Source organism: Periplaneta americana, chromosome 10 (genome assembly GCF_040183065.1).
Source record: "Periplaneta americana isolate PAMFEO1 chromosome 10, P.americana_PAMFEO1_priV1, whole genome shotgun sequence".
NCBI lineage: Eukaryota > Metazoa > Arthropoda > Insecta > Blattodea > Blattidae > Periplaneta > Periplaneta americana.
This window is the reverse complement of record NC_091126.1, coordinates 94,374,860-94,387,892: the sequence shown is the minus strand read 5'-3', so window position 1 is coordinate 94,387,892 and position 13,033 is coordinate 94,374,860. Positions and strand designations below refer to the sequence as shown.

At 35.4% G+C, this 13,033-nt stretch overlaps 1 protein-coding gene across 5 annotated transcripts in view; it reads right to left on the bottom strand.

Moving 5' to 3' along the window:
- The window catches only part of LOC138707899 (galactosylgalactosylxylosylprotein 3-beta-glucuronosyltransferase P-like), a 697,107-nt gene that overhangs the window by 165,393 nt on the left and 518,681 nt on the right, over positions 1-13,033 (bottom strand). For 4 of the 5 annotated variants that reach the window (XM_069837940.1, XM_069837942.1, XM_069837939.1 and 1 more), the window contains one exon: positions 6,133-6,217. The exons of the other annotated variant lie outside the window; for it this stretch is intronic. In XM_069837940.1, coding sequence (XP_069694041.1) covers positions 6,133-6,198 — 66 coding nt within the window. In that variant the 5' untranslated portion in view covers positions 6,199-6,217. The remainder of the gene's footprint in view (positions 1-6,132; positions 6,218-13,033) is intronic. 5 annotated transcript variants of the gene reach the window in all.

Below are 13,033 nucleotides of genomic sequence, written 5' to 3'. Positions count from 1 at the left end.
GCATAAAATCTCCACAGAAAGCAAAAAAAGGCAAAATTAGGCATTAAACCTTGAAATCGGTAACGGAAGATGAACTAGGCAAAAAAGGCAAACTAAAAAACTGGCCCTATCGTCCCGAAAAGTGTGGAAACACGTTTTTCTTCTATTAAACACTTTCTTATATCTAGCAAGATAAAAAAAGACATTTTGCATAATTTTCGGGGTCTAATAATAACGGAGAGTTTATCATTAATATGACAAAAAGGAAGTGTTCATTGAATGATAAATTTCAAGATTTTCGATATATTCCGAAATTAAAGTGAGGAGAGAAAGTATAATGTAAACTGTGTAACTCGATCTATTCAAGAGCACATCTTGGGAGAGCAGACGTCAATGAACACGTAAACAAAAAGAAGAATAAAAAGCAAATTTACATATCATCGTCTAATGAAATAAAATGTTTTTTAGTTAACCATAGCAGGAAAAGAATATCTAATTAAAATCTGCAGCTGAAATAGACACTAGTACTTATAACACCACAAACATAACTGCAGTTTTCGTTCGATGGACTGAATTTCTTCCACTATTACGCAGCTTTTAATAGACACAGCTTTACTTGAGGTCGCATTATATGTCAAAAGATTTTAATGAATGTGGTGACACATTTTGTAATGAAAGTCATTGTGAAGGAACTTCAAGCCGCTAGGTTCATTTCTGTGACGATTGATTCCTCGAATCATAAACATTTGGGAATTGTTCCTGTCCTTGTGGGGTATTTTTTTTTTCAAAACATACGAATTAAAGTAAGAATGGTTGTTTGGGTAATATAGTTTGTACTGGTAACTTTTTTTGGAAATTTAGTACAGCATAAGTGTGTCCCGTTTTTTATTTTTAAAATCTGCTCATGCTGGATATGAATGTGATGAATGCGGTAGTATCCACAGTAAATTAAATTAAATTAGTTAAGGAGCCAACAATTTCCAAAATTGATCGAAGTCTTGAAGAAAATACAAAATATGGCGTGAATCGTGCGCATATTATTGCGTTCTTGGATAGATTACAATAGGCACAATACTGAGGCTTCTTTCAGTCTTCGTAATATCATAGCAGCCCTCATAAGGGATAACGTATGTACAGTGAAATGAATGCTCTAATTTCGAAGTAAAATATGCGAATTGCACAATTAGTTCCTAGTAGAGATGAACAACGATCGAGAAAGCTAGACTAACAGCGCCCGCAAAGCCGAAAACCCGCACGACAATATTGTATTACGTCGCGTCCTTGACGTAAAGTCCTTACGTCAAGGTTATGAGTGTTCCGAGACTCGATATTGATGACTCCCGAAGTCCCGAAGCCCCGAAGTCAAGCAGCCTTGAATCGCCATAGTTGTTTATACCTGACTGAACTTTTATGTACTTTGGCAGTTGTTATATATGTATAAACAATCAAGTAGCCTATTTGAAACATCTCTACCTTTCAGTGTATAATAATCCGTTCCCCAGTTTTATTTATTTACTAGGTCCTTATTAAAATGCTAGAAATTTTATTTTCATGTGTTTAAGATGAAGTGTGCAATCTCAAGTAAAAAGATATTTATGTTGTTTTATGTTTCTTAGAAATGCAAATTTATTTGAGGATTGTATTTTTTCTACTTATATAACCATAGGTAATTTAATATCATATAACCAAAACATTTTGTTAACTAAGATACTGTTCTGGTTTGTCTTTTAGCTTCATTTAAACATTTATAATGTTATTTATTTCAATGATATATGTTACTCAAAGTTACGAAATCTTTCCACGCCGACCAAATTCTATTTCGAGTATGATTAGCGAGACTCGAAGCGCACGAGAATGACGAGTCGAGACTGGAAAGACAAATGCAACGAACACAGCGAGCGAGAGTGGCAGTTAGTTTTGTTCATCTCTAGTTCCTAGCAATATGAGGCAATTTAATACTGAATTGCAAGGAAAAGTATAACGGAACTTGAAATCTATGCATGGTTAACCTATACAGGTGGAAGTGAAATAACCTTGCAGATTGAAAGGAACGAAAGGGTGCGCTCAAATGAATAGAAAACCTATGCTACTTTTTGTGATCAAATTCAATGTTAATTATAAAATTAAGTTCGAAGTCTGGCAACCTCGTCGCTAAAGTCTCCTTTCGTATCGCAATACAGATGTAAGCAGTGAACGAACTCAGCGTACGTGTACTGCCTCGCGCTCTCTTCCCTAGCTACAACGTTGCGATGAGGATTGCATCGTTAAGTGGTTTTGAAATCAAATTTACACAAAACCGCCCACGTTATTGAAATACGACGTTGGGATAAATGATTCTTTATTGGATTTTCTATCGATATGGACAAAAATCACGATCTAATTCGCAATAGTTACCGAATAAGAGGTTATTAAACATTTGGGAAGGAAACTTTTTTTTATAGAAAACTATGAACTTTCCACTAATATGGTATTACAATCTTTTGTTACATACAACATGAGCTATTCGCTGTAAAAATCTCGATACTCGATAGGGCCAGAATCAAAACAACTCTGTAGACATCCACAGTGTCGTAGAAGTATTAATTGTAAGGCAACCTGAACTTCGATTTGAAACTTTGAAGAAAGAACAGTTCATGAGATTTCAGGCTTTCACGGTGATTGTGTTGAGAAGTAGCACATAGAGGAATAATGAAATTTCTTCTTCTTCTTATTCTTCTTAAAGACATTTTTATTTCCCTCGTCTAAATTCGCTTAATTAAAACTCGTGTGGTATGTGTATAATTAAGTCAGTGTCATGAAAGATATAGAAAAAAAAAAAAAGAAATATGACAGTGAAATAAAAATTTTAGGTTAAGTATAACAAGTTAAAAATATTCCTGCTCAGTTCTTCAGACCCTGAGAGAGAGACCTAACTTCTGACAGGTAAAATTCACGTGACCTTTCTGTACAACTTACAAGCAAACATTCTGATAGGGACAGATAAAAAGTTAAATTTTTTCTTTCACCATGTTAATAATGTCAAAAGAAGTGCTTATACAAATTTTGGCCACTCGACCGCAATTACGAGGCCGTCCAGAAACTGATTTTCGCTGGGGTCGTTTACACAAAACATGCACAATTGCATAGAGAGATTTGTTTCAACAGATACAGCAATTGTTGAGACATTTGTCATACCATGGGACCAAATTTTGTATACTTGTGTCGTAAAAGTCAGCAGCCTGTGATCGGAAGCAGCGTTTGACAGCCGTCTGCAACTCTCTGTCGATCCTATGATATGACGAATGTCTCAATTCCGGTGGGGAATATGTTGAAAAATAGCTCAACAATTGCTGTGTCCGTTCCAATATATTTTTCCAATGAAATTGTGTATTTTTTCTGTTAATAGCCCGTGGCGAAAAAAAAATAACTTTTCATCTGCCCCCAACAGAATGTTTGCTTGTTAGTTAAAAAGTGAACATTATGTACATTTATATAGATAATGCACTCGCCTCCATGGTCTAAGAATTTATCGTGGAACTAGAAGACACTTTAATCAATAAAAATTATTATGTACCCATTAAAGATGTTTTTAACAATCTATCACTGGAATCTACTGTAGAATCGGAATTCTTTCCCTTCCGTTCTCCAGATCACCGGCAAAATTCCCTTTTGTAGTGAGGTCGCCACGCTTTTCTTTTTAATAGGCATACATTGAAAGTTACCAAACTCTGCAAGACAAGAGCAGGACGGCACGACTAAATATAGCCAATAGCGAACATTCTTTGTCAGAGCTAACCTGAATATATACATATATATCAAATAAGATACAGGGAGGTTTTTCCCTATCCACTTAGAATTCTCTGACCCGTCTAGCGGACGAGAAGGCTGTGATTTCCGCCAAATAGGAAGCAGTGTCGGGCGTGACGGACGTGCAGGTGGGTGGGCGTGTTATTATTCATGACTAATTCTGACCACATGCAAGCAATATGAGGCAGTCTAACAGCAGCTGTTTTGCACGTGTTTTTCGTAACACCCATTTACATAAGTTTACGCTGCTGTCAAGATCGCCCGGATGAAGTTCATCCACTTGCGTTGTTTTAGATGATTTCAATTTCCATAACTTTCTTCTGACTCTTGCTGATGATTTAGATACCCCAACCTCCTGTGCTGTCTGAGAGATTTTCGCGGCAAATTTCCGAGCCTAGCACCAGCATCGTCTAAACTTTCTTCAGTGAGAAATCTACGGTACTTATGAGGTTTCTTATCAATTAAAAAGCCAGTCTCTCTTAATTCCTTGACTATAACCCTTACACTTGATGGACTTGGAACCACATAATTCGGGAATTCTTCTCGGAATCTTCTCCTCACTCTTGCTTTCTTTCCACAAAATTACTGTAGGGCAAAGGTGCCTAATTCCGTGATACCTCTAATCCCGTGATAAAATTTCAATTGACTGCCATGGAGTTGTGGTCTCTGACTTTTAAGTTTTTGAATTACCTAACAGATGCCGGGAGATGTCTTCTTTTCAATTCTATTGACTAACCGTCTTTTGAAAAGAAGCAGTCGACTGCAGAAGCTTTTGTTCAGTGAAAGGTGTTTGATCAGTAAGTTTGTCTTTCTCTTGTGACCGCTCCTGAAGGAACATTTTATATTTGAGGTAAGAATTAATATAGCATTATAAAAATGATATATTACTGTAGATTATAGTCAGCTGAATCAATGTGTATGATTATTTAAACATCATGAGACAATAACAATTCTATAGGAGCTTTCCCATTTTCGGATTAATTTTCATATTTCTCCTTCCTGACTCACTCGACCAGTGATGCCAACGCTAAATTGTGAAAATTAATGTCCATGAAAGAAAATAGTTCCTGAAAATAATAATAGAAATAAGTTATAGAAAACATCGATTATAATTATAATAAAATAATAGGGAATACATTTAACTTAATTACTGCTCTTGTTAGGAATATAAATAATGAGAAATAATTGTATTATAATTCAATTTATTCAAAGTTAATCTTGTATTGAACTTAACTTTCAGTTTATTTTGTTTATAATATATTAATATGTAATATGTATTCCTGTAGTTACGCAAGTATTTTCTATGAAATTTGTCACCTAGGCCCTTCTCTATGTTGTAATTTCTTGCTTAATCCAGATTAAAACAATATACCATGACTTTAATGTGTTTTTCCAAATACACGTTTGTTTTCTGAGCAGTTAATGAGGATTGTTTTAGTATCACGGAATTAGGCTATCACTCACGAAATTAGGAAACTACTATCATGAAATTTGGGTCCCTGTCACAGATTTAGGAGCCACTGTATAACAATGAAGGATCATATATTGCATACCAAACTTGTGAAACTGTTGACAATGAATGTTGTAAAAACTGTAGCTAAGGGTTCAAATAACGTCGTCTAGGTGTTATTTGAAAATTTTTATTACAATTTTTTGCATAAATATAGACTTTATTAAATATGTCACGGAATTAGGCAACCTTACCCTACATATATTTTTTCTCGCTATTCTAACCTGTTTCTGTCACTTGCCATCTGAACACAACAGAATGTACTGTACCTAGTTAAGCTGTAGAATCAAGAACGAGGATACGGTATACGAAAAGCACGTGCAATACAGCTGTTTACTGTATCTGCCAAACTGCCTCATATTGCTTTCATGTGTTGAGAATTAGTCTGAATAACATGTGTTGTTCGTCCGCCCGCCCATCTTCACGACTATTACTGTTTCTGTGTGGCGCTAATCACAGTGTTCTCGTTCGCTAGACGGGAGAGTGAATTCTCCGCCGGTAGGGAAAAAATCTCTCTGTATTTGCAAAATCATAATAAGAAGCGGAGAAGTTCTGAATGGAATAAGTGCAGTACGGATGTGTCACATTGTTTCACATCAACCTTACTATTGTGAAGCGGCGTATTTCCTTTATACAGCGTGTATTTAAGTGGACTAGTGCATTTAGTTATTCTGTATCATGCATCACCAGAACTAGTGGAGTGAGCGAAATCTGAGAGAAATGTGAAACACAGACCAATTCTTGTGCGACTCCGTTAAATGAATTCAAGTGATCCGTTCTGTGAGATGTGTGTGAATATTATTCCGTGTAACAATTATTTAAATCAATTTGACATAGCGGATCTACAGCGCACTCACCTCGTTTTGCTTTCTAACATTCTTGTCCATCCTACTTAGCGGATGGCATGTAGACTGGTGATTCATGAGAGCGCTGAGCACGTGCCTGTATTGGACAAATGAAAGATGTCATTACAGAATGGCAATTGAATCCCACACTTATGCGCAACTTCCACGTCACTCAGATTTCAAGTTCGTTACATTTAACAAGTTTATTTCGTAGTGATTCTCGTCACTGTGGATGCCCATTAGGTTCCGATTAGAAACGTATCGATAACGATTGATATTTCATTTGAAAATTAATGCTGCAGACGATTAGTCGACCGGCTGGTAATAGTTTTCACACCAGGAACTGAAGAGTAGAAGATGAATGAGAAAAATCGTTGAATCATAATTTCTAGAAACACATTTCCTACATCAAACCCAGAACTCCATAATTTATATTCATCTTTACCATCCATGCAGAAATAGAATACGACTGCACCATATTATCCTGTTACGAGACAAAATTCATGTCTATTACTCCACAGAATAAGAAATCTGCGATTCCCTGAAATTGACGCTTATATCTGAATTTCAACTGTGAAATAAAATGAGATAGGCCTACAAAAAGAAATGAGATTAGATGATATAACATCAGATAGGACGAGATTAGATATTACTAGAATCCTGTGCTTGGTTACTTTGAATACAAGTTCGGTGTACGTTGATCATGCTAGCTTCGTACAGAAAGCAAGTTACGAGTCAACATTTCACGCTGCGGTCTCTCTCTGCACGCTCTGGTACTGTGTGTTTGCATCTATTCGTGTACCTGTGTGTATAAGTCGGTGAACAACACGAATAGTATTCATTTACAAAATACTACTTGAATTTAATAATAATAAATACATATTTATTAAATAAATTTAAATTTTAAAGGCAGCTATACGCAATAAAATATATTTTTTACCACGGTTAGACAAAACTAAACCATTCGAGCTAAGATGATACATTTACTGAAACATATTAAACAATATTAAATATCTAAGCAATGCAAACACACCCTCTCAGAGACGCGGTGTGCTCTCCACTAAAGCTGTGTAGTGATAATATCTTGAGATGCGCAGAAAATGTAACAATATTAATCTAAGAAGCACATTTGAATTTTTTCATACCGTACAACTGCTTTTATTAACATTGTGTTGAAAAAAAACGTAAATGTCAGAACAAACTTATAATAAAACAAATTATGAGTGCGTGCTTTACGAGTTTTTACACACTATGATAAATGATTGTAAACATTTTAAGTTTTTCAAATGATAAATTTATCCTTCTTTCTGATAAAACACATGTTCTTCTTTCCTAATAAAGTGCTGGCTACCAAATTCTTCTATTAGAGGACTGATCTCCAAGCGCCCAGCTTTGTTTTGTTTTAGCGTGTTCACTGAACAGCAGACCTGAACTGTATAATAGGGTCAGGTGTCGCCGATCTACAGGGTGTTAAAAAAGTATCCAATATTTTAGGAAGTGATAGTATGCATCAAAACAAGTAAAATATGTCTAATGAACATGGGTCTTACAACACATACTTCCTGAGATCTGAACACTTGTTCATAGGAGGTGCTCAATGTGACGTCCATTTATGGCAATGCATTCCTTTGCCCTAGAATACAGCAGACTACCAGATAATCATACCGTAGTTGATGGAATACTGATATGTCGCAAGGGATACTGAAAACAAAAGCTTTGTTGCGGATATGAGCGGGGTTCAGCAGAGATGGTGTTGTGAATTTTCGTAATCAGCATGTATGGGCTGATGAAAATCCCCATGCAGTTGAAGAAATAAGGCATCAGCACCGATTCTCAATCAACGTATGGGCAGGCGTTCTTGGTGATAGATTAAGAGCCATACGTGCTTCCATAGACATTAACTGGGACTCGTTATCAGGACTTTATTATTAACGTATTGCCTATCTTGCTGGAGTATGTGCCAGTTCAGCAAAGACTACAGATGTGGTTCATGCATGATGGCATATCAGCACATTTTCTCTGCAATGTGCGTGAACACCTGACGCTGACATTTCAGGACCGCTGGATTGATCGGGGAGGCCCCACACCTTGGCCTGTTCGTTCCCCAAACTTAAACACCCTAAACCTTTGGTTATCAAGGACTACCAGGTCGATTTCAAAGAGTGCGTGATTCCTTATGCCGAAGGGCAGAGGAATGCATTGCCATGAATGGTCGTCACATTGAGCACCTCCTATGAACAAGTGTTCAGATCTCAGAAAGTATGTGTTGTAGGACCCATGTTTATTAGACATTTTTTTATTGTTTTGATGCGTACTAACATCTTCTAAAATATTGGACACTTTTTTTTTAAAACCCTGCATATTCCATACATACCTACACTGTTGCGGATCGCTTGGGAGGCTTTAGGAACCAAACGCAGGACTCTAGATATTACATAACAAAATAAAATTAGTTACTACAGCGTTCTTAAAACACCTAAATTTATGTAACGAGTACACCTTTCCCTACCAGTCGACATCGCTTTAACTTCAATATTAGTTTTCAATATAGGCCTAGAGGTCATCATAAAATCGTTATTTTGTCATTCTTATATCGAACAACGTCCAGGCGAGATGAGATGTTCCAAACTGGTGACAAGAGGATGCAATAGTGGCCCTCGTGATTTTCCTTTCTTATACTTTCCATATCATTACCTACAGTCCTTTCATTCTCTTACATTCTCTTAAGGTTTCGATCCCTCGTACATATAGAACAAAAATGTTTATATCAAAATGGGTCTAGAAATGCTTGATTTCTGAGTAGGACTTGCAAGTATAATCATAATGCACTCCAGTACGTACATTTAAGGAATTATTATGATGCATTCTGTTTACATTTCCTTTCATGAACTGTACAAAATGTCCACCTACTGCTGAACACAGGGCACAGCTTGTCATCTCATCAAGATGTGAACATGTTTGGCCTCCATGCTCACCAGATCTCAATTCATTGCACTTTTCCTGTATGGACTCTTAATGACGGTGTATTTGACTTTTGTGGGCAATGAAGGAACTTCCGTCAGCGGATTCTACAAAGTTGTCAGACAAAAATTATGTTAGGAATTTGGGAGAATGTTCGGATCTCGATGAGAAGGCAAGTTGCGGCCTGTATTCAGGCAGGAGGTGGATATCTTGAACAGTTAATCTAAGGAAATATAAACAGAATGCATCATAATACCGTAATTGCAGTAAACAAACGTATAGGGGTGCACCATAATCATACTTGGAATTTACTCAGAAACCAAGCATTTCCGGACCCATGTTAATATAACATTTTTTTCTATACGTATGAGGAATCCAATGCCTGAAGTTTTGACCACATTTTTCGTTACACCCTATATATTCACAGATTACATTGGTATGCAACCATCTTGCCTCAGAGAAACAGTTTATATTTTTCAGTCCCGAACTGTGGATAGTCACAAAACCCATATTTCGTTTCATCACATCCAATTTTTAGAAATAGAAGTCTTTAGAAGTTCCTAAAAATGTCTACTTATTGAAATCATTTACCATATATATAATTAGATATTCAAATTATTATTATATTGAAGCTAGTAATTTATACACAATCGAATCAGAAAAATGTTATAAAGCAATATAAACTAGTAATTATAAACAATGTATCTCAAAATTTATTTTTATAATTCATAATATTGTTAGGAATCATGAAAAGATATATTCATTTCTGCAATCATTTGCGTGACTTTTCATTGGAGCTTGTATCTATAAGCCTCTTAAATTTGTGTTTCTTTTGTGAAAAGAAAGTTTCTTAAGAAGTGCAATAAAGTTACTTCCTGTTCAAGTGTACGCCCAAAGAACAGAATTCCAAAAGCAGGTAATAAATCCGGGGATCAAGTGCAGAGTTGTATTGGTAACCTGCATGATGCATTTATAGTTATGTCTTCCTGTTTTGTTACTAGTTACAAGAAATTATTTTGTCAGTTTTCGATCAGTGTTTAAACTTCTTCGGATAAAGAATTCAATATTGAATTTGTGAACAGAAATTTTGTTTCCTACGATGTCACATTGCCTTCAAGTTCAGATATTTTATCACGGGGGAAAATGTGTTGTAAGAACTACTTATCCCCAAAGAGAAATTTCTGTTACCTCACTCCATATTAAGCATGGAATTTATGAAGCAATTTTTATCTGCCCCGGAAGCGAAATCAAAGTAATTCCATATCTAAAACTAAATTTTCAGTGAAAACTGAGGCAAAAATTAAAGTTGACATATTTGTAGTACCACAGATACGCAATCTAATGAGGGTTGAAATTTCCCGTTTCATTTTAATTTCACTCAACTAGAAACAATCATGTAAGTTAGATTATCGCGTTAACATACTTTAAAAATATGGAATTCATAAATACTGATGATTTTTCGTTTTTATTTCAACACTTTTAGAAGTAACTTGACGTGATACACAAAGTCTAAATACAGATTCGGTTTCAGAGCACTTCCATTAAATAAAACTGTCACTTTGCTCATCAAGCAGAAAAATAGATTTAAAATGTACATCAGTGTTATCAGGTTATCACCACTTCATCCCACGTGTATATTTTCGTAACGTTCGCCTTTACGACGGGGTATTCTAGGAACAGCTGTTTAACCTCCATTAAATCTTCTTCCCCTTCGGTTTTTATTAAGATCATTAAGTTTGTGATCTGTGGGATTATTAATTCCCGTCTCATCAACGTTTTTTTTATCATCACCGTGGTTATCAGAGATGAAGTCCAATACGAAACAATATCCAATCTATGTAAATGTTCACTGCATGTTAAGGTCCACCGCTCGAAAAGGTCCTCTCATGAAGAATGTCCACACACAAAAATCCCGAACCAAAAAGTCCTTTATATACTTCCATCCAAAATATATTTGGTCCAGTATGGGATTGAATATATTCTAGTAACCAGAATGTACATATTAAAAAAATACTCAAATAAAACTGGAATAATTTTCAAAAACAGTATAATAAAACAGTATGAGAATTATTATTTATGTGAATTTTTGTTCATTTAGTATATTTATAATGAAGCAAAATTTAATTCAGTGCAGCAAAGACGACCTAAAATAAAACAACGTGCCAAGTTAAGCTTAAATAAGCCTTAATTATTCTGCATCCAACAAGCACACAAAGATTAAAACTTGATGCTATATGCAGTTTCACTATGTAAAATTATAACCTAAAACCTTTTAATAGAATTTAACTCAGAAATGGATAATTAAAATAAAAGCCTTTCCTATAAAATTTATTTTTATAAACTTGGGCTGTTGTTTTATTGGGAACCTCAATTATTTCTGACATATTTTGAAAAGCAGCGAGAGTTTCACACAATGGGCTATTGGATGTCTCAAGAAAAGAATGAGTTTGGATAAGGTCACAGAGTTATTTGCAATAAATGTTTCTGCAAGTTATTCCAAAATCGAAGCTTTTGTACTTTTAATAGCACAAGGATTAGTACTGCCCACGTTGAGTAATATTTTCAACTATTTTCGGAAATTGTTTTGCATAATAGTGAGCAGCAAATAGTCAAATTCTCCATCGTCTTAATATTGGCTGTGAAAATAAAGGAATTTATGGAGCAATTTCTTTGAATTCTTGTACTCTCGAAGAGTATTTTTATGACACCTGACATGAAGCTGTCAATATCTTCGTAGCAAGCCCAAACATTCTGCCACGCTGTGACGCACGTTAACTAACAAAGCTTGTCAAATGCATTACGCTGGGGTACACGGTATTGAGCTCCTCTCCTGCTTTTACCACACAAGAAGCAGCGTCGTTTATAAAAGCAATGCATTTCCCCCTAAATACCGTCAGATCGTAAAAGGGACATAACACCAAAAAAAAAAAAAACAATTTCAAATATTTGTATGAGACTTCTTCCAATACTTCACATGTCAAAAAACATTCGTGAATGATGCAAGTGGTGCAATATACACACAATCATGTTTTCTATACATGGGTGATTCACGAGTGCCGTTCACAAGTGTGCGGCCAAGTGTACTCAAGCGGACGGCGAAATTTTTAAAATGTGTTGTCAACTCTCCAAGACTGTAAATTAGGATGCAAATTGAATTGCAAATAATTAAGTCGGCGGAAGTGGTAATAATTGAGCTGTTCACAGCAGAAGAGGTGTAAGTCAGGTTTGGGTAATGAGGTTTAAAGTAAAAATTCTGTAAAATGCAGCGCAAAGTAGCAATTAATATGTCCTTCGTGCTATCCACTGACTATTAATAGTTTAAATAAACTGAATATTAATTGCTACTTTGCGCTGTATTTTACAAAATGTTTACTCTAACCCTCATTACCCATTTTTGACTTACACTACTTCTGCTCTCAACAGCACAATTTTTGTGATAAGTGCGTAAGAATAATGTAATTTTCTAGTTAAGAATAGAGAAAGATGTCTGTACGAAGCAACTAAGGAGTTCACAGCACATTTTTAGCTTCATAATACTTGCCAATTAAAGAAATGATACTTCTGAATGGTTCATTCTCTATTTGTATTATTCTTTTACCTTCAAACTAAAGAAAAAACGTATTTACAAACAACTTTAAATTAGTGTAACTCAGAAAATATTGAGAATAGGAACTATGTTTATATGACATTTTTTGCTCAAAATGTCTTCAGAAATAAGCTCCGTAAGGGACGGTAAATCCTCGTGAATCACTCTGTATATCATCCAATAATATCATTGGTGTCATCTATGACCGTAATGTATAAGAAACAGCGCGCGAACGACCTTTGATTCTTCTGCGTGCTACCTGGCTGCAGTATATAGACTATGCAGTACAATTAGCAGCGACTAAAGACAAGGTTGAACAAAATTATCTTTATGAAGCCGAGATGCAGTAACTCTCTATACTTTTGT